Source organism: Leptosomus discolor, chromosome 1, assembly GCF_034619465.1.
Source record: "Leptosomus discolor isolate bLepDis1 chromosome 1, bLepDis1.hap2, whole genome shotgun sequence".
In the NCBI taxonomy this organism is placed as follows: Eukaryota; Metazoa; Chordata; class Aves; order Leptosomiformes; family Leptosomidae; genus Leptosomus; species Leptosomus discolor.
The window spans coordinates 60,329,752-60,352,769 of NC_141391.1; the positions used below are offsets into that span (position 1 = coordinate 60,329,752).

At 41.0% G+C, this 23,018-nt stretch overlaps 1 protein-coding gene across 1 annotated transcript in view; it reads left to right on the plus strand.

Annotated features, from left to right (window-relative positions):
* PCCA (propionyl-CoA carboxylase subunit alpha) overlaps window positions 1-23,018 on the plus strand; it is a 300,632-nt gene that overhangs the window by 166,697 nt on the left and 110,917 nt on the right. The window contains exon 19 of the mRNA XM_086481594.1: window positions 17,281-17,383. Within this exon, the coding sequence (XP_086337720.1) occupies window positions 17,281-17,383 (103 nt within the window). The remainder of the gene's footprint in view (window positions 1-17,280; window positions 17,384-23,018) is intronic.

Sequence of the window (23,018 nt, forward strand, 5' to 3'; positions counted from 1 at the left end):
AATCTTGCTTAATCATTGCTAAACCAGCTGCCCTATATAGTATTCTAGCTGTCTTTAAAATCTGGTATTTTTTACCCTTCTACATTGTTCGGTTGCTTATCAGGGAAAGAGGATTATATATGCTAGAGACAAACAAGTAGATGCAAATATATGAAACGGGTATTTTTGTCCAGTGGAAATGAACTTTTATGTAAAATACAAAAGTTGAAATGGGACATTTTAAGGTAGGATTTATGACTGTTTCTACAGAATGTATGTATCATATTTTTTTCTTTGATTGGATTAAATTAATGGAATCAGAATTGATAACATATGTAAGTAATTTGAAAACAGAACCATTGTTCCATATGATTCATGAACATATATTCCAGAAACAGAACGGTCTGTTGTGGCAAATCCTGTCATCCCAGTGTCATTTGTAGGGAAAAAGTTGTCCTGGGGACTTAGGAATCCATGCTTGCTCTATCTTTAGAGTTGATAACCATTATGAAATCATTATGAATATAATCATTATGAAAAGTTTGAACCTCGCTGAGCATCTCTTGGGAAGATCCCCAAAGTAGCAGCATGCATCTTGCTGAGGTGATTGCTGGTGAGAAAGCTGTTCACCAAAGTAAATGGACCTGGCTAAGTCCCTATGTTTGTTTTTTATTTTCACTCTGTCTGCTGGGAAAACAGCAGCTGCTGTAGGAGCTTTATAGCTTCTGTGGCTACTGTTCACTTAATGTTGAAACTTGAGTTTATGTAGTATACACATGTCAATGTGTTCTGTTGTGCTGCCATATTCCTGGCCCTTTTTAGTTGCCAATCTGGCCTTTTCTCATCCATGTTTTGCTTACGACCTCTTCTTCTGCAAGATCCTCCCTTTACCACAAGACCTCTATGTCTTTCCTTTATTTTGATCCCTTTTATAAGCCCAACAATTCTTTCCTCTCATGTAGATTTACACCTCCTAAACCTGTTCTTTAATATTTGTGCGTAAAAAGTGTACGCATGAAACTGTAGAACTAACAAGGTGTGTGCTAACTGCCACGTGCTCCCTGGTCATGTTATACCTATTTTTAGCATAGTTTTTCCTCTCTATCTGTATATTTTATTTGGAGTTGAGACGGGCAGAAATTAAGTTGTGTTGGAGGTTTTTATGGAAGGGCAAAGTTTTTCTTGACTTTGGGGGACTCTTAAGCTCCATAAATGCATGTGTAACTGCATTCACATAAGAAGTTTTACTGGTGTTTTGTTCCCAGGATTATTGACATAATAAACACGAACATCAGCACCTTACCTTGTGAAGTTCCTTGAGACACTGGTTGTGTCCTGCTGCTTGTTTGTGTAGTGTATAGCTTATTCCAGATGCCTGTGCAGTAGAAATGTTGTCAACAAAATATATGGGAAGAAAGTGTCTCTCATTCAATATTGTCTGCATACTTTTACATGTGTGTCTTGATTTGTCCATTCTTTAGCATGCTTGCTTCATTCATGGTTCACAAAGGCTGTAGTTAAATATAAGATATTGATTGAAGGGATAGATAATTCATTTATACCTTTGTTATTGAGTATTACAATTTTCAACCGTTTCTCTTTCCTTTGATTCAGCTGTGAAAGTGGGATGGGACACAGAATGGCCTCATTATTGTAGGAGTATTTCTCTGTTCCCTGCAATGATTCCAAAAGCTCTTGCACACTTCATCAGTATTATTGTAATTCTTTGGCTGCAGGATATTTGGCAGCTGTTGCACCCCACTGGCAAATCCTATTCAGACTTCACTTCCATTCACCATTGCCATTGGAGAATTGATTTCTCTCTCCTCTGCTCTAACCTTTCCCAATTCATTTTGGATTGTTCAATGTGAAACATTTTAATTTCATATCATACAGCCATTCAGCTCACAATCCTTTTTTTAACCTGTCACCAGGGTAACAGTGTAGCATGCTTTCTTTAGGCAATCAAGTTTTTATTTCACATGCTTAATGTTGCATTAAATGTTTGCATTTTGTTTAACCCTCTTAAATACTTTGAACTGTGGATATATTTTGCAGGGTAATGAAGTCTCTGATTTCAGTGCCAAGTCTTCACAGAAATTGCCTCACTTAAAATAAAAAATAAGAAATCAGAAGATAAATACAGTAATGAGAGGATTATTAATAAAATCCCAACTGGCTGAACAAGGCAAGCATCTGTAGAATGGCAAAAATACTTTTTTCGGGAAAAACCTTCCAGAAGCTTATATTATAATCTTTAGGCCTCCATTTTAGGATTACTTTTACCTGTAAGTGCTTGTAATCAAATTAATGCAAATATAGGATTAACCATGCAATAACACGACTCTTAAGAAGTGAAATATCTGGCCTATACCTGTCAACCTGCTTCAAACTTCTTGTCAGATATGTGTGTGGAACTCTTAAGCTGAATAGCAAGTGATTTATATATATAAAAGTTAGAATTTAATGGGATGATGCAATTGATTAAGGAAATACAGAATTTTTAAGTGTTTGTTTTTCCTGTACATGCAAACTGTGATGGCATGAATGATAGGCTAATAGGGGAATAATAATGAATTTAGAGTATGTTTTCATAAATGGTTACAAAAATAAAATGAAACCGACATTTTCATATCTGAAAAATCATTGTGTTTTTTCTTTTTTTTTTTTTTAACTCTGACCTTACAGAGCAAGTCTTGCTTGTCTTGGTAAAGGAACAGGACCAGCTAGGTTCGCCCCCACTTGGTTAGCTGGAATTTAAAAAAAGTCTGTAATAGTTGTCCTTGAAATAGCAGGAATTTCATATCTTATGTTTATAATTATAATTAGAGGTGTAGTGTTAAAGGCTTTTAATCTGTCATGCTCTAGTCTCAATTATGTAGGTATAAAAGATGTGGGGGAAAAAAAAAGCATTTAATTTTAACATAAGTGAAACTTAAGAGCATGGCGTTGCAAATAAGCCCAGACTTCGCTCATGTATGATGAAATAAATGCACTATAATGAAAGCGCTAATAATATGCATTTTAATTCTTAAGAATACTAATTTTACAAAGCTTCTCATTTGCAAAATAGATCATACATATCTAGCGTTGCTTAAAAAAAAAACAAGTACAGAATAGTTGCATTACTGTACTAGCTGGAATGTTTGAGTTTGCATTTGATAGATCTTTTTTTGAGGAGACAGCTGTGTTTTATAGATCAGACCCATAGAGTTGACTTTGTTAGATTTTTTTTTTTTTCAACAGCATATAGTTAACAAGGATAGAAGTTCAGTTTCTTCTATTAATTTCCAAGCTTTCTGTCCAGTTTCCTTTTTTCCCAAGTTGTAGTATAAGCTACCAAATATTATTACCTGCCAAAAGAGGTTTGGCAGTGTTTTGTTACTGAATTTTGCCAAAAGGAGCCAAACATATGGTAACAGTTAATTTATTGGTTCTTCTAACCTCAAGGGAACTCTTACAGAGAGCATATTACCTTTTTATCTAACATATTTTAAATAAAAGAGCTGTTGGCTTGAAATTTGATATGCCAGTGTAGAAGCTGACCTTCAGTGCGGTTATGCTCAATTCAGTCTTGGTTAAGGGTAAGATTAAAAGTGTAAACACACAAGACTGAGCTAAGGCTTCTTTCTTTTCGACTTTTAGAGAGGCAGGTCACTTCTGCATAGTTTCAGTGTGTGTATGTTTAAGTGGAAATACTGAAGAAACATTTTGATGAGAAAAATGAGTCCTGCCTTTGTCTCAGAAGTCTTGGAGAGCTCTTTTTTCACTTTCTTGTTAAGGTATTTCCTGGTATGTGCATTACCAAGGGATAATAAAAAAAAAAAGGAACATTTTTCATTTCATTACATGTAAGACCACAGGCCCATTTATTACTTTGTGACAATGTAGATTTGTAATTCTAATGGGAGAAGTATTTGAGAGGTAACATTGCTAATTGTGGTGCTATTCACTATCTTGGAGTTGAATGTCATTCCTGAGATTGGCACAACTCAAAATCAGTGATGTGCTACCTGCATTTGAGGTAGCCCTCTTTGCTCTGCCTTAGATGCTGTATATTGTTGTCTTTGTAACCTGCTGGTGTTGTGAGTCTTAAAAGAAAATCTACATGGATATGTTATCATATTTCAGATGAGATACTTGGGATAGATGGTGTCTTAAATCAAAAATACCCTGATTTCTGTTGGTTCACGGTAAGTATTCAAAGGGCTGGATATTTTTCCCTGGATCTGTGTTGAGACTGCTCAGACTTTTCCTTTTGTAATTATGGACGATTCTTTAATATCTTCCACAGACTGTTCTTTAACGGTTTACTTCTCAGTGTAATGAGATGTGGTGCTTGGAGTTTGTTTTGACTGTGGCTTCCCTTTAACATGTATCTTCAAAGCCTGTAGTGTGAGAAAGACTGGGCAGGAAAGAACAGTGCAGGACCTGGTTCTTTTGAAACCAGGGATGTTTATCCATTGACTTAGAAAGGAGATGATGACGGGTCTTTATCCTGTCTCTCTGTGGTGCTTAGTAAAATTAGTCTTGCTGCAGTTGGTAATGTGCAATGATACAAATAATTTATTTGCCCATCGAATTCCAGATTTAAAAAGCACTTCAAAAAATCTGGGATATTTGTTAAATTTTATCCTTCCTAGGCTTTAAGCTTCTGTCTTTACCCCAGTGTTGTGGTACGTGTTTCTGAGGCTCCTCTCTCTGCCATGGGTGATGATCTGACACACCTTGGTCCCACAGGAATGATTTTCACCAGGCCATGCTGCCCATTTTTCTGCCAGGCACTGAAATTTAAACCAGGTCCTCATCTGGCTGCACCCAGCCCTTAGATGAGGGAGATGCCATAAACCAACAGCTTTTCTTTGTTCGTTTCCTTGAACTAGTCAGAGCACTCCTCTTCTAACTCCTACATTTTCCCTACACCCCCCTGCAGCAAATCCTTTTTTCTTGTTACTCGTATCCTCAGGCAAATGACAATCATTTTAAGGTATTTACTAACGTTAAGTCCACCTTATTCCTCTATTAGCTGTGATTTTTCCACTCTTTGATCTCAAACATTGCATGTCTGCCTCTACTACAGGCTTCCTTTTCCCAAGTCTTGACACCTATTTTAAGTGAACTCTTCTGAGGAATAAGAGTGAATCTCTATTCCAGTGATTTCCAAAAGCCTGGTAGTCTTAGAGCCATTTAAGCTTCAGTCTCCTTACAGTGGGCATTGCAGCACCATTCCACAACACTCTTCAGCTTCCTCAGCTTTCATTCATATGTGTCTTCCCAGAAGCAAGGGTTAGTGAGAGCTGATAGCGTTTTGCTGTTTCACGGTTTAAAAAAAGTTGTATTACCATGAGAATTGTCATATTCACAGCCTGTAAAGGGTGGAGCACAACTCTTCAGAGACAAGGCCAGCTTGTCTCACACAGGAGGGCCCAGAAGGGGCTGCAGTCATTTGCATTTTAGAGAAATTATGTTGGGTATGGATGAGGAGACTTTGGGCTTGGAGAGATCATGGCTGTTGTGTGTGGATTCCTTCAGCAGGAGCAGGAGAGCACAAAGGAAGGGTTGAGGTTGAAGGCAAAGTTGTGAGAACTGTTTCTCAACATCTTCCTAAGGATACCTCTCTCAGCTGCCATACTTTACTTATGAAGGTGTATTTTGAAAGTACTTTGCTTCTTCCCTTGCTGTTTGTTTGTTTCTTTACTATTATTGGTAGTTTTCCATCTAGATTTTTGGGAGAGACTGGTGGGCGTAGTTGCAGACACTGCATCAAAACCAGTTAGGTAATGAATGTCATGTCATGTTTGTGCAACAGTTTTACTTTATATTTTCTGTTCAAAACGTGTCTGTGTGAGAAAAAAGTGTCTTGATGTTCTTTTTGAACGTCCTCTTGACTACAGACGAGTTGTTTGCTCATGGTTGTTTATAGAATAGAAATGTTCACAGAAAAATAGTTTTACATATTAGCTTAGTAAGAAAGAGGAACTGTACCATCTTTTATGTTCCCATGCTATATTGAGCATGATTCTCCCAAAATAAGCAGAAGGAAATCTAAGTGGAAGACCCACTTTGTGTTAAACTTACGTGCAGTTGTGTTACTGCCATTCCTTGGGTCCATGCCACCTACACAGTGTGGCTTCTCCAACTTTAGTCAGCAGAAAGCTTAGCAGGCAGAAGTCTATTTTATTAATGCTGAGCATGAGGTGCTAGCTGTTACAAATTTTTTGTCCTTCACAGACAACCCTAATAATTTGTTCTGAAATTCTTTCATTCACATCTGATGCATATAACTTTAGCTAAGTAGGAGACCTACACACAATATTTTTCTTTCTGGCTTTCTTCTCTTTTCTTGTGAGACCATAATATGAACAATGGCAGGCGTCTTATTAAAAAGATGAAAATATATGGAGGGCAATAAAGATTGATCTTCTTTTGAATACCTATGACTTTGAATAACAATTTGAGCCTGGGTTTCTGTGGCCCAGTTTCATAGTGCCTAAGTAATGTAATAAATATAGGTAAGCATCACCTAAAGGTAGTTCAGCCTGTCTAAGGTCTAACTTATTGTGGAGATGTACCTTTCTCTTTCCATTAGTTGTAAAGGGAAAAGATGGTTAATATCAGGCGGTGAAAGCTCAGTGGTGTGAGCCGTGGATGCAAGCTGAAAGCACGGTAGAAGATCTGTTGAAGGCAGTGTGAGTCACTGGAGCTCTGCTATATGCTATAATTGTCTAGACATGAAGAATTAGTATGTATTGAAGATGTGCATGTTTTATGTTATCTAATATAATTTTTAATGAACTCTTGGGGGTTTTGTCATCTGCTATTTTTTCTCTAACTTAACAGAATTAGTGGCATTAATTTGTTCCATAGGAATCTAGTGCAGAAGAAATAGAGAACAAAGCTTTAGAATCTGTGAAACATGTCACATTGTTTACGTGTTAGGGAGAGGAAGTAGCTGTCACATTGTCTGTTGGAAGCAGGCTCAAGTACCTCTAGCCAAATGCTCTAATCACATTTATCTGTGCTTTGGTAGATGCATCACTGATATTTGTGCTGTCTCTCAGCTCTAGTTCTTGTGTGTGCAGTAGAGAAGCATCTTTTTGAAAAGCTAGCCACTGTCTAGAAAAATATATTGTTGCAAATAAATCACTGTTCTTGGCCAGCTTCAGTTTCTTGCACTATGACAAATAGGATGGCTAGTAGGGAAAAGTCTGACCATCTTTTTCTGGGACTGTGTGCTATCCTGAATGTGCATTCTATGTATTTCCTGAATTAAGTCTCATGTAGAAGAGAAATCACAACAGAACAAATATGATCAGTACAGCTGTATTACAAAACTAATCTCACTGGCATGACGTGGTTAAGATCTTGGATGTACTCTTTTGGTTCTGCTGCAACCAAGTTTGCAGGAAGGTGGTAAGCTTTGTGTGAGGGGTGAGCTCTTGCAGTACTCTGGAACCCTACTGAAATGTGATGCAAGCATTGTGTTTTCTAAGATGGACCAAAAATTGAGTAGAATTCCATTTTAAATAATGACCTTTGGGATATTGCATATGTGACAGGCTTCAGAGAGTCCAAGTCAAATCATTGGTACTACAAAGTGTGGCAGAAATTCCATACTTCTGGCAATATAATCTGGTTAGTTCTCAGGGGGCTGACAGGTCAAAAGGGGACTGTAGTAAGGCTTAGGTGAGAGACCCAGATGAAACTATTAAACACAGGAAAGACAGCATTCAGTACTTAGGTCTTAACAATAACCTCAAACAGATATTTGGAGGTGGTGTTCTATAAGAAGGTATTTCCAGTTTGGCTCTAAGACAGCTTGTTGGGTTTTTTTGGTTAGCTTAATATAATTTATAATTTTTCATTAGTTTACACACTGTATTGCCTGTGGGCCTTGAAGAAAGACGATGTTCTTACTCCCCAGTGCTGTTACCGAATTTCCTCAGAGATGGCCTTATTCGGATGTCTTTCCTTTTCCCTTGGCTGTAGTAGTTGTCTCTCACTCCGGATCTGGTCCTTCATTTAGTAAGTTGAGCAGGTGCTGACAGGTTTTGCTGTATTGGGTCTTACCAACTTTAAAGAAATACTGCATTTCAGTCAGATGTTACTGCCTTTAATGGCAGATGTGACAGTCTAAGGGTGCAGATGTATATCTCTGAATAAGAAAGGGAGGCTAATGTGTTTGCTAGGGATTAACCTTGTAAATTACTGATAGTTGGAGAAACGGTGATGTGTTCAAGAAGATACTTCTTAAAACAGCATAGAGAGCACTGGAATGTCAGGCCAAGATTTTTTCAAAATGGAAGTTTTAAATTTGATTCTAATATGTGTATCTTGTTCTCCAAATTGGCAGAATGATTTTTTTAAAATGTGCTGCACTGTGCATTATTGTCATTGTGTTCAACTGAGAGGAGCTGGCAGGTGCTAAGCACTTCTTAATGTAACTTTTTTTTTTTTTTACTGGAGCAACTAAGTAAGGGATGTTGAGCCTGAATTTAAGTATCAGTTTTTTGTTTATCTCTTAAACTATGGCCCAATATCTAAAGTAAATACTGAGCTCTGGTGGGTTAGGGCTGGGCTGGCCACTGATGTATGACAGATGCTCTCTATTAACCCCTCTCCCCTCCCAGAAGGGGAATGGAGAGAGAACAAGGGAGAGGGACTTATGGGTTGGAAAAGAGACAATAACAATAAAAGGAAAAAATAAATAATATTAATAAGTAAATGATAAAACATACACAGATATGCACGAAACCAATACTGAACCCAGCTTCCTCCTGATGACCATACCTCAGCACTGACGCTGCAGGGCTGGCACTGGGGAAGTCCCAGGCTGGACTCAGCAGCAGACAAGAACTGGATACAGGAGCTGCAGTTGGGAACTAGGTTTAGGAATGCATGGATTGGTATTGAAGGCCAAAGAAAGGATAGAGTCCATTTGGATGTTGGCCATCAAAGAGAGCTTGACCCTCGTGATCCCTTAGCCTCATACTGAATATGATGTATATGGGATGGAATACTTAGTTGATCAGGTTTGAGGGGGTTTTGAGGGAGTGCAATTGCAGAAATTGTCATTAAGATCAAAATCTCTTTATGTGAATAAAGGATTCTTCAATATTTAATCTAGCTATCATTAGAGTGTGTAGCCGTACAAGAGGATTTCTAGTTCATGATGAGGAGCCGATACTCTCCATGTATGTATTTGACTCTTGATTAGTTCTAGTCCAGTCCTGTGAAACGAATGCCTGTTTGTGGCTGGAGTGTGCTGGGTTCTGGAGCCTGGCTTCTGCCTTTTCTTGCGTCAGACAGTAACCTGTTTCCTGTGTCCTGAGACTGTTTCACAATGTGATCCAAAGCAGCATAAGTGCAGATGATTGGGATAGTTTGCTTTGAGAACTACTCCCAATCTGAACTAAAACACTGATGTTCTCACACACACTGTATGTTGTCTTGATTACTTTTGAGATATCACAGTCTCCAGAACTTGTACTGAAACAGTGGGTGAATAACTTAAATTATAAATTCTGACAAGAGGGATGACAGATTAAAGCAGCAAATGTGTTTTAAATTCAGGTTTACAGCGGCTAGTGGCAATTTAGTTCAAGATTAGTAGGCTACAAGTCAGGCAGATTTCACTGCTGGGATGAGTACAGCAGGCCTAACATGGAGTTTGCCTGGATGTTTCAAAAAATAATTGAGTATGGAAAGTAGTCTTATGTGTGGATGTAAAGCTGAATGACTATTATCAAACTTAGTAGGTAATCTTTTAATAATTTCACCTACATTTTCATAGTAGTAGTTTAGAGATTGCTTGCTGCCTATATTTAATATGCACAGGAAACCTGTAATATTCTAAACTTAATACAAAGTGAAAAGTAGCACATTATTACTGGGCACAGCCATTGTTTGAACAGAGGAAGCAGGCTGCCCATCAAACAGCTACATCCCAATACCATCATCTTATATGGAAGGATGTAACTGCTACTGGATGATGCGAACAGAAGAGCTGTAGTCCTCCCTACTGCATCACAGTGATTTGTTCTGAAGCTCTTAGAGCATTAAAAGAAAGTGAGATAATTATTGTTAGATTATTCCTAAATGTCTGCACAATAAGAGAATTAATAAGTTTCCTTGTTTAAGGAAATACAGGCAAACTTGTACAGGAAAAAGTGCTTGTCACTTTCCTTTTGTGGAATGTATTATTATTATTAGCTTTTCCAGCTGCACAAAGTAAACTTATTAAAAATAAAGGGTGTTCGAGAGAAACAATGTTGTGAAATAAAATACTTTAGTGGAGGAGAAATAGCCCAAATGTTTTTTTGATGACGAACAGATTTTCAGATTTTTTTTCTGTATAACAATTGTCAGCACGCACAAGTCAATATTATTGACTGATCTGATTAAAAACACCTGCTTGCAAGTAGTTTGTTCTTTGGTAAATAGTTTTGCTGATTTAGGACAGATGGTTTGAAAGAACAGATCAGAAGCACAGACTTGTAAATTATATGAAAAATAAATGTCTTTTCTCTGTACTTGTGAACACATGATTCGAATCTTCTTTGCTCCTCATCTCAAAATCTTGCAATCAGACAAGGAGCGACATTTCTTACTAGCGTTAATGCTTGTGATATTTCCTGTTTCCAAGAGAAACTAAATGCTGAAGTAGGCCTGACATGTCATAGGAGAGGAAATGAGTTTCAGATATCATGTTTTACATGTATTTATTTGTAATTTTTAAGGTATGCCGGATCTACTGAAGGACTGGGCAGTCTGACCCTCCCCTGAAATTGAGAGGTCTTGGGCTGTACTTGCAGCTCCCAGGGTTGCTTTGTGTTTCATCCAGTTTGTTAAATGCAAAGTGCATAGAAACTTCCTGGTGTAGGACCAAATGCCAAAACTTTGTCCCACAGGATGCATCATCAGGCTGCAAAGCTGCATTCTCTGAGTCTCCAGGAATCTCTCGTTCCTTCCTACCATCAGCAGGGTAGCATGGTGAGTTCCCTAATGCCCATCCGGGCCCTGGCTCTTTCTCTTGAGAGGTGGGAGGTAGATGTGAACCCTCACAGGTTGAGGGAGACTGATAACCCAGATCTTTCATTCTCTGGACGTAGGTGCTGCAAGCATGAATTTGTTATAGCAAGGTGGGTAATAGCAACAATCCTAAGATTTTTCAAGAGGCTTAGAATTGCTGATGTTTGCCTGCATGCTTGGAGCACACATTTTCCTTAAGGCTAGGGAGACTGCTTTGGCAGAGAAGCTCCCCTGCCAGGCTGCTGAGGCAGCTCGCTGCAAAGCAGTTGGGTTAGGATGACTCTCTTTGCAGGACCCAACTTCTGCACACTTAGAGACCTTCAGAGGGGAAGAGGGTGAGCCAGGGGTGAGCTCAGGTTGTCTGCAGGGTGCCTTATCAGTTAAATGAAGATGAAAGCGGTTGAGCCACATGTTTGGATCTGGGTGGCTAAATTCACCCTAGATTTACAAGATCTAGCTTCAACTGTTTCTTTATTTAGCCGTGATCTGGGGTTCACAGATGAAGGCACTGGAGTTTTTCATTGGGCACTGGATTGTGGGCCCTTATGTCAATGCAAATCACCCAAAAGGCTTCTGTTAAAGGAAAAGGAAGCATCGATGTACGCTGTTTTGAATCAAAGCACAGTGCACTCCATAGCATCCTTTTAAAGCAGTGCTTTTTATTTTATAGTTTACCTTCCATATAATTTAATTTTTTCCCTGTGGTCACTGTTCAGAGAGAGTACCTGGCTATAAAGATGCATATTTGTTATTGATCTAAATGTAATATGTAAGAAAACGTAATGTAAAACCATTTTGACATAACCATTGAGTAATTCTTTCAGCCTTTGTCTGATCAGCTGGCACATGGCTTCTAGAGGTTATTATTTTGTATGTCATAAGCAGAACTATAATTTACTCTAATGATGGTATATTTTCATGCTCTTGAAGGGATATGTATACATATGCACACATAAAGCAGAAAGAAGGAAAACTCATTTTTATGTAAAAGTGCACGTGATATGTGTAGATGGATCAATCTGAATATATGTAGAAAATGTATGTGAATAGCTGTAGAAAATACTTCAAATTGCTGAATAAAATGTTTCCAGATTCTTAGGTTCCTTTCACATAATTTTTAGTTCTTAAAATAACTCTGTGAAAGTGCTGCTTTTATCTTTTCTGTGCAACAATGAACTTTTATGTTGGAAAGTGTTGAAAGTACTCAGATAGTAAAGCTTAGATTTTTGTTTTGTTTGGCAGTACACTTCTGTTTAGAATTCTTCTAATCTATCCATTCCCTGCTTTTATATTCATCTGATAGTTGAAGGTTCTGTGAAGGATATTGCTTTGTATGTGAACCTATTAAACCAATAATGCTCAAAAGTGTGAGATTTACTTCCCTTTTCCCTTTTTTTTTTTTTTTTTTTTTTTACATCATAAGATAGGCTCTTGTTTGAATTGTTAAATTTCTATTTGCCTTTCTTGAGTTTTTTTGGGGGGAGGGCAGAGAAAATAAGAAACAATTTATATGGTAGATCTAAAGTTTCATTAAAATTGCTTATGCCCTGTCCCAGGCATTTTAAGTGGGCCATCTGTCTAAACATCTCTCCATTTTTTTCTGATCATTTCCTCGACTTATTCATGAGCCATGGGAGGGCTCCTTTGTAGTCTCCATGTAGCTGGTTCAGTCTACCCCCACTGAATACATCTATGTGCTTGCATAACATATCTTTTCACAGTGCTGGAAATTCTCTGAACTTGGTTCAGATGAATGGCCCACTTTCTGAAGGTCTTTTTTTCTCCCCCTGCAAAGATTTGTATGCAGAAACTGACCTTGGTGGCTACAGAATCCAGCACATTATTCTTGATCATTTTACAGGCCACCTGCTGTGAAAGTTATGATGAAGGATTTCTTAATGATTCTTTGACCATTAACATTGTTTTAAGTCAATATTTCACTTTTATTTAACTGCTGAATAGGTAATTGCACCATTGAAAAACAGCTTTTTGGAGTGTCGTATAATGTGGTTTTCAAATGCTTATAATCTTTCATAGTGGGAGAATTTGTTATGATAGTTTGGGATTTCTCTGTGTTTACGTAAAGTATTATGCAGCAAAAATATCAGAAGTAAAGAGAATTTGTAAGTTTCCCCCCCCCCAGTGTTAGAACTCACGTTTTGAATTGGAAGTAAAAAAAAAAAAAAAAATCTATACTCAATTTCCTGACCCTTTAGGAGCTAGTGACATTTATCATAGCTCATTACATCATCAACGGTAATCGGGAGAGGAGAGTTTATTTGCCACAAACTGCAGAAAATTGTAGTTTTATTGAGTTCCTTCTATCTGATTGGTTGATGACAATCAAAATGGACAGGCCAGGGCAGAGTTATTACTTGACTTGCTTTTGTGAATGTCTGTTTTGTTTTGTTATTTGTTTTTGACTAGAATAGATAATAGTTTAACTAGTGTCTGTTTTCCATGAGCACAGTAAGTGTGTGTCAATCTAAAATTTGTAGCAGTTGTCTGCTTTCCTCCCTGAAAACTTGCAAAGAAAGCAGAGGCTGTAATTGCTGCATTATTATAAAGTATCTCCCTCTCTCGTGGCAGTTGGGGGTAAAAGGGACATAATACACTGTACAATGTATGAAATAAATTGTAGGAGCATGACATCATCTGGAGTTGAGCAAACAGTGACAGAGGTTGAAAATAAATAACTAAGCAGGCAAACACTGCTGTTTTTCTTCTTGCACTGTTTACGTGTTTTTATAACTTCAATGCTTTAGAGCCTTTATGACTTAGAGCCAGGCCATCACTGTACTTTTTTCCTGTGCCCCTATTACTCATGATACTTCCCTTTAGAAGGCAATGTGGAGTAGACAGGTTTGGAACTGCCCGTTTCTGTATGGAGGGAGTTCATAACACCCTTCTCCACCCACCTTCTGCTGTTGTGGCCGCAGTGCTGCCTTTGCTCTCTCCACTTCGTGTGTAACACTCCTGGCAAGGGACAACAGTGCACAATTCTCTGTAGCCCTGCTTCCCATTTACCTGGCACTCATTTTGCTTCTAAACTTGCGTATCTTCCTGCGGCTGGTGATCTTTATATGTAAAGAAAGTAATTTTTTGGGTGATACATCATTTGCCAAAACTGTGAGAAGAAAGGGACGGTGTGCTGAACCCTATGAAAGGCATATTGTGTGGATTCTGAATCTAGGATTGGAGGGCAAGTGCCTCAAGTTTTTTGTGTCTTTTATGATGGTAAAAATGACATTATTTTTCTTTCAGTTTTCTTTTTCTGTAAATAGAATATGTCAGATTTCAGTGCAGTATGTAGAATTTTAAAAGTTGTATGTTTTTGAAAATAGCCAGAAGTTTGGGGAGTTTTCTATGAACTACTGGAAAATATATTCAAGTCCAGATGTTTTCCCTTTGGAAGACTTAGAAGAGTTCTCAGCTAAGGAAGCAACCTTGGCCGAGAACAAAGAGATTATTTCCCATGCACTGGGACTTCTCAGACATTAACCCGCCCCCCACCCCCCAGACCAACAATAACAACAAAAAACCCACCAAAAAGCCCCTTTCTTAGCCTGATAGAAACTTCTGCATTTCTGAAGTAGTTCACAGACTTGAGCAACTTCCTTTCCGTATCCAAGAAACTTGGATTTTGATCTTTACATTTGGACTTTGTGATCCTTACTAATATGAAAAAAAACCCCTTTGAATACCATCAAAATGGAGAGTACTACGAGATAACTTATTTCAAAAGAATTTGATTTAATGAACAAAAAATAGGATTCTCATGGGTATCTGTCTTAGCTACCATAACTGTAGGTTACAGTTAACAAAGCCACAGGCGTTTGCTTAGCAAAGCTGAAAAATGTCCCCGTGCAAATGGATCCAGCAATTCCAGGAGGGAAGTACAACTTGCTGCGTACTTGGTGTTAGATGCAGCTCTGGACCCTGCCCTCTTGACCACCAGTGTTGCAGAGAGAGGAATTATATGCCTGTGTGGTGTTTGAAACCCAGGCAAAGCAGTGATCATAGTCATGCCTTTCAAGAGGCATGCATCCTGTTTGGAGATACACTTGACAAAGCTCAGCAAGACAGGACCGAACAAAAATAATCCCTGCTGGAGAGCAAGACTGTCTTTCCTTTGATGGCCAGCAGCCAGACTTATGAGGTCACTTCCAGTCAAATGCAATATGAAGCAGGGCTGTGCCAGCAAGGTTGTAAGGAATCTCATGCCACCAGTGAAGCAGATCTACTAAGCTGTGTTTGAGATGAGGTCTTGCCTCTTATACAAGAAATATGAAGTTGCTATAAACCACTAAATCCTGTTGGTTATTGCAGTGAAGTACCATGGAGAATTTAGCCAGGCTTTGCCAAAAACCCTGCTATGTTCCTCCTTGCTGGTGCTCTGATACCAGGAAGTGCAATGAAAACATCTCTCAGCTTGCTGCCTGCTACCTGTGCAGGAAATTCCTGTTCCTCCTCTTCAGGAACTCCCGTGTCTGTTTCGTTTCCTATCAGACACTCTAAATGTTTTGGTGACATACAGGAATTTCAAGACGAGGTGCTGAGAAATGCCATTGCACCCAGTAAGCCACAGATAATCCCTCAGATTTATTGTTTTGACAATTGTCGCTGTATATTAAATGCAAAAAGTAACACTTGGCATCATTAGTATGGAAACAGGTTATTTTCAATATCTGTTTTCATGAACTTTGTGGGTAGTGATAGTTAGAGGTGAGCTAAGATGTTTGGTGAAATCTGGTGTAGGCCTTACTTGGCTTGGATCCAGAAGTAACTAATGATAAGTATGCATCTATTTGTCTAGCTAATATAGTTAGTGTTTTATTTCCCCTTTTCAGGCGTGTTGCAAGGCACAGTTTCTGGAAACTCCTTGGCTAATTAGGTACCTGAACTTGTACTTGCTTAGATTTCAGGTGTCCAAAACCCCAATCTCCTTAAAATAATTGTCAAAATCCTTAGCAAGTCAGTGTGTTATCCTTGGCTTAGGCAGATAATTTCTCCTTCTGTGGCCTCTGGGTGCCTCACAGGTGCTTCTACGTGTTGATTCCACAGAGAACCTGAGAACTCCCTTTGGGGAGATGTGGTTCACTGGGCATCTGAATCCTCAGGAGGATGCATGTGGCATAACACAGATGTGTTTTCCAAGTTTTAAGACTCTGAAGGCTGCAGGAAAATGGTGTAGTAAGCTCTATAATGTACAACAGGTGAACATTATAGCAGAAGTTATCCTTAAGAAGAGACCTAAAGGTGGTGAACTTATTATCTCTATAGATTTCTTAAGGGTAATCTAAATATGTGTAAGAGTCAGTGTGGAAGAAAAGCTATACCAGAATAGCCTGTGTTTGTTTTAATGGAGTTTAAACTACGCCTTCCTATCTTCTCTTCAGGCTACGTGGTGCTTGCTGATGGCAACCACTCATCAAAAAATTTGTAGCATAACTTTGGACGCTAGTTACAACAAAGTGGAAGAGACTTGAGAAGTCAGGATAAGGAAACTGAAATAAAATACACATTTAAATGAAATAGCTGAAAATTACTTGTTTTGCTGTGAACTTCCAAAAATGGAGACTCGGGTCTCATTCCTTTGCTGTCAGGTGTGCTTCTTTAAGCCTAGGTTGAAAAGATTCAGGTTTCTTGTATTACCTGATAACTGGTGTAGCCACAGAATGCTGCAGGAATAGGTATAATCCTGCATGTGGGCTGTGATGATCTGTCATTATTATTTCTTTAGTTTGCTTGAAGGGCTCTGTGGATGAGGCACTCTAAAATGTGTATCAATTATAAAATTAGTTGTATTACTTATTTGATTGAATCTTTTGTCTGTAATTGACCTTTAATTAAGGTTTACTGAGAATGAGATGAAAGAACTAGTGGTTATATTTTGCCCTTAAAAAGAATGCTCCAGCTATCACCATTGCTATTCTCCTGCCAACCCACTTTCTCGTCTGCTTTTCATCCTGTTTGAGTTAATTCTGCAGCAAGCGCTGGCTGTATTCAAGAGCCTCCTATAATTTTATCAGCGTCCCCAGTATGTCAAGGCAAATCTAGAAAGAAAGTAGAGTGTATTTTCTCCTTATATGCTATTTGACAGAAAAATGTATTTAGTGTTTTTTTTCAAGTATGCTCTCCAACTGTGTCTATAGATTAATGATATTTTATATCCTTCATGACCATCCTATGAGGCAAGCACTTCTGGTTAAAATGGGAGAAGCATGAAATCTCTGTTAAAAATTCTTCTTCTATCTGTTTCTTTTTTAGAATTCCTATTGCTAAATCAAAGAGAAGTAGCTGGGAGCTCTCTGTGCATCTAGGAGATGGAATTTACCCAGTTGCAGTTTCAAAGGATGGCTCCACATTTTCTGTAAGTTCTGCTCATTTTCTGAGAAATTCAATGTATTGAGTCAATGTATATTATCCTTGACACCTACTAAAACTCTCCATCTGTTCAGTGACCAAACATAGATGTTTGTTTTGTCTTCAGTAGGCATTGCTGTGAATTGCAAAACAGGACAGTGTGTTAATTAAATAGTGCTAGTGTACGAAGATTTTTCTCTGCTCATGGCTGTGGAACATTTTTGTATTACTTGTTTATTAAATTAGTGTTCTAATTAAGGACCTGTTTAGTGTCTTGTTTAGAAGTAAGTTCTTATGCTCCGTTGTAGATACATGAGAGCAAGAAAATAAGTGCAATATCAACAAAAAATACATTAGCTTAAATTAGTGATTAAAATAAAAAAACAAATCGAAGAACCAAGCAAGTTGAATGTGTAGTCATACCGGAATGGAATTATTCAGCACCTCAGTGGTAAAACTGTATGTGGCCATAGTAAAAAGCTAGTGTTTCACAATGTGCTTAGGTCCCTTCAGATGAATGTGTATAAATTACTGTTTTTACAAATATTCTAAGATAATTACTTCAACACATAATATTGTCAGCATGAAGGGCAGGAAGACAGACCATAGCAGTAGAACAGTAGTGCTGTGTTTAGTAGTTTGGCTGTTCAGCAGAATAAAGCTAAGATGCAAGCTGGTTGAATTGGAGCATTGCGAAGGTGGGCTTATAGCGAGAACTACTTTTTAAGTCTGTTAATGGTAATTTCACCACCAAACTGAGATTTTTTTTTTTTTTTCTTTTGAAAATAGACAGTTGACACTTGGGCAAAAGTTTTTAAAAAGGTCTCAAGAAGTCCGTTTCTCTTAAAATTTCTGAAAAGCAGGACTATGAGGAGTCCCAGAAGTCCTCTAATTTACCTCTGACAGCTGTTTTCTCTCCTTGGCACGTCTTCATTGAAGAAACTTCTGAAACATCTGCTCCATGCCTTTTTTTAGTAGTCATGATATTCACACCTATGTTGCATTCAGAATCATGAGATTTGTTTGAAAAAGGACATTTAAATTAATATTTCATATAATGAAGTCAGCGTTGTCTCAGAGATTCACTTTTGCTTTGCTCTACTGAAATTTCAATATGAAAGACATGATTTTCAGTTGAAACTGGTCACCATGAGGCAAAGGGCTCCGGAGCGGCGGGTGGCGCCGGGGGCCCCTTCCCGAAGCGGCAGAACCGCGGCCAGACCGAGGCGGCAGAAGCGCCGGGAGCGAGAGGGCGCCCCAGCCCGCCCCCCCAGGGAGGGGAGCGCGAGCTCCTGGCGGGGTCCGCTCGGACTCGCCGTGGGCGGGGACAGGAGCGGCGGCGGCCAATCCCCTCGCAGGGCAGAGCGGCCCCGGGGAGCGCGGGCCCGGCCGTTGGGGCGGCGGTTGGCGCGGGCGGGGCGGGCAGGGCAGGCGGGCGGGCAGGGCGCAGTCCCGCCCCCGGCTCTAGAGGCCGACCCGACTGGTGGCCATCGCCTTCCCAGAACAGGACCCAGCCATGGTTTCCACCCGGCCGAAAGCCCCCGCCGGGAGGAATGTGTCGACCCAGGCAGAGCTCCCGCACAGCCCCGCAGCCGTGCGGGTCTGCGGCTGCAGGGAGTGCCCGAGCGTGTCACTGTGCCGGAGGGCAGCAGGGACATCCCCTGTGTGCGGTGTGAGCAGGGGGCCGATGTGCTGAGGCTAGTGGCAGAGCTGAAAGAGGCAGAGGAAAGGTTAAGGAGCCTCGGGGAGTGTGAGAGGGAGAGAGATGGGTGGAGCCGCACCCTGCCAGCCCTGAGGCCAAGGCAGCAGGTGGAGGCTCCACAAGCAGCAGAGGATCCCCTGCCCTCTTGCCACCAGGCAGAAGGAGGGGACCTAAGAGACTGGAGGGGCAATGGAAGCAGGTCCCTGCTGAGGGCAGCAGGCGAATCCCCTCCCGGCCTCCGTCACCTTCCCAGTTGCCCCTGCACAACAGAAATGGGGCTCTAGAAGTTGAGGGCCAGGCAGATGAGGAGGCAGATGAAGGTCCCTCCAGGGAGCTGCCTAGGGAGAGTCAGTCAGCCCCACGCATTGTGACTGCTGTTAAGAAAAAAAGGAGGGTAACTGTTGTAGGTGATTCCCTTCTGAGGGGAGTGGAGGGCCCAATATGCCGACCAGACCCATCCCACAGGGAAGTCTGCTGCCTCCCAGGGGCCCGGGTTAGGGACGTTACTAGGAAACTCCCTGGTCTGGTACAGCCCTCTGATTCCTACCTGCTATTGGTTATGCAGGTTGGGGTAGTGATGAGGTTGCAGAGAGGAGTCCAAAGTTGATCAAAAGTGACTTCAGGGCACCGGGGTGATTGCTTGAAGGATCAGGAGCACAGGTCGTGTTTTCCTCAATCCCTTCAGTGGCAGGGAAGAACACTGAAAGGAACAGGAAAACACACCTGATTAACACATGGCTCATCCTTTATTGGATGCAGAGGGGAACATTGTCACCAAGGATGAAGAAAAGGCTGAGGTACTTGATGCCTTCTTTGCCTCAGTCTTCAATAGTCAGACAAGTAATCCTCAAGGAAATCAGCCCCCTGAGCTGGAAGACAGGGATGGAGAGCAGAATAAACCCCCCATAATCCAGGAGGAAGCAGTTAAAGACCTGCTTTGCCACCTGGACATTCACAAGTCTATGGGGCCAGAGGGGATCCACCCGAGGGTACTGAGGGAGTGGGCAGAGGAGCTGGCCAAACCATACTCCTTTGTTTGTCAGAAGTGCTGGTCAACAGGGGAGGACCCAGACGACTGGAGACTCACCAATGTGACGCCCATCTACAAGAAGGGCCGGAAGGAGGATCCGGGGAGCTACAGGCCTGTCAGTCTAACCTCGGTGCTGGGCAAGATTATGGAGGGATTCATCCTGAGTGCTCTCACATGGCATGTGCAGGACAACCAGGGACTCAGGTCCTACTTAACCAACCTGGTCTTCTTCTATGACCAGGTGACCTGCATAGTCGATGAGGGGAAGGCTGTGGATGTCATCTACCTGGACTTCAGTAAAGCCTTTGACACCGTCTCCCACAGCATTCTCCTAGGAAAGCTGGTGGCTCATGGCCTAGACAGGTGCACTCTGAGCTGGGTTAAAACCTGGCTGGACGGCCGAGCACAGTGAGTTGTGGTGAATGGGGTTAAATCCAGCTGGCGACCGGTCACAAGCGGTGTCCCCCAGGGCTCAGTATTTGGGCCAGTCTTGTTTAACATCTTTATCGATGATCTGGATGAGGGGATTGAGTGCTCCCTAAGTCAGTTTGCAGAAGACACTAAATTGGGTGGGAGTGTTGATCTACTTGAGGGTAGGAAGGCTCTGCAGAGGGATCTGGACAGGCTGGTTCGATGGGCTGAGATCAATTGTATGAAGTTTAAGTATAAGGTGAAGTGCTGGGTCCTGCACTTGGGTCACCAACCCCATGCAGCGCTACAGGCTTGGGGACAAGTGGCTGGAAAGCTGCCTGGTGGAAAAAGACCTGGGGGTGCCGGTTGACAGCCGGCTGAACGTGAGCCGGCAGTGTGCCCAGGTGGCCAAGAAGGCCAACAGCATCGTGGCCTGTATCAGACATAGTGTGGCCAGCAGGAGTAGGGAAGTGATCGTGCCCCTGTACTTGGCACTGGTGAGGCCACACCTCAAGTCCTGTGTGCAGTTTTGGGCCCCTCACTACAAGAAGGACATTGAGGTGCTGGAGGGTGTCCAGAGAAGGGCAACGAAGCTGGTGAAGGATCTGGAGAACAGGTCTGAGGAGCAGCTGAGGGAACTGGGGTTGTTTAGTCTGGAGAAGAGGAGGCTGAGGAGGGGAGACCTTATCACTCTCTACAACTATTTGAAAGGAGGTTGTAGTGAGGTGGGTGGTGGGTGTCTGTCTCTTCTCCTGAGTAACAAATGATAGGACAAGAGGAAATGGCCTCAAGACGCACAGGGGACATTTACTTCTTTAATGAGGGAGTGGTCAAACATTGGACCAGGCTGCCCGGGGAAGTGGTGGTGTCACTGTCCCTGGAGGTGTTCAAAAGATGTGTAGTTGTAGCACTTCTGGACGTGGTTCGGTGGGTGTGGTGGTGTTGGGTTGACAGTTGGCTCTTCCAGCCTAATGATTCTATGATCTTTTTGTGTGGTTATTTTCACTTTTGTGAATTGATGTGATGCAAACGTAGCTTTTTTTTAAAAATCTTTTTGTTGGCCTAAGTGGGTAAGAAGATGCCTAACGAATATTCTTTTTAATAGTGCCTTTATCTCCATCACACTGTATTTTACAAATAATTCATGATGAATGTGACAATATGAACAGAGAGCTGGGATATTTTCTGTTCTGTGTGGATCATAGGTGCACTGTAAAAAGGATGCAGAGAAGGTCAGTCATTATGATGAGCACCTTTAAAACTTTTCTCTTGCAAGTGTGCTACTTTATGTTTGAAGGAAGGTGGTCATTTTAGTGGTAGTGATTGTTCTAAAAAGAATTCCAGGAGGTGCTGAAGAACTGTTTACTCAGTAGCTAATATATGGTGTTGCTCCATGGCAGTGACGCTCACCCTGCTTGTGGAATGGTGCTTCAGGAGCTAAGGCCATGTCTGCATGTAGCTTTTTACTGGATTGAATTTATATAATGGCCCTAACAGGCATCATATGAACTTGGATACAACCCATTGCTCAAACAACAAAACATCTCTGCCAGATTTGAGCACAATTTAATGTTGAACTGGCACTGGTTTGTGTGACAGGTATAGCCTTTCCCAGGAGTAGTCGTTGACCCCAGCCTTTCCACCTCTTCATTGCAACATTGCTGTCTAACAGTCTAGCAGCAGTCAGCCTGGAGCTGCCTGCTTGTGTGAGGAAGATACCAGCTGGCTGCTGGTCGCTGTGGGTGTTGCATAGGCCCTTTCTGCTGCGAGCTCAGAAATCCAACTCCCATAGCTGGACCCTCCCCAAACTAGAAGTTTTGTTTAGCACTAGTTACACAGGCATGAATCTGTGTTCATATGTGCACGTGTATTTTTTGATACTTTTGATATTTTACTTCAGTAACCTAGGCTGTTGCTTACATAATTCAGTAAAGATACATCTTTAAATCAGACCGATGGAAGTTTACAAAGGAGACCTAAGCATCCTTTTTTGCTTTTGTCTCTATCGATTGTCAAGGTAACTGAACATACAAGCTCGTATTTGAGTCAGTCCTAGATTCCACTTGGAGCTGAGTTGTAAACTGTACTGTTTCTCCAGGAGGTATGAATGCTATTGCTGCTGTTATATCATTTTAACATACAGAAGATCATTCCTACCTATACCACAGTCCAAACCTGTCTGTCAGTTTAAATGAGACTGCTAAACAGTTCTGGTGTCTTGCAGCAGTATGAGCATTACAGCTAGTATAAGACCACATTAACAAGGCATGTATCGAGTCTGGTTTCTAGTCCTTCGATTTGTTATTAAAACAATAACAAACAACAAATGTTCCTGCTCCTGTCCTTGTGTCCCTGCAGTATGTTACTGCTGTTACCTTCCACTGCTAGGTTAGGAGGCAGGAGCACCCCTGGGGAGCTGAGTAACCCCCGGTGTCACAGGTGAAGGGATGCGTAAGCAACAGGGAAGAAGTAGGGGTGCCGGGTAAGACAGGCTGCATG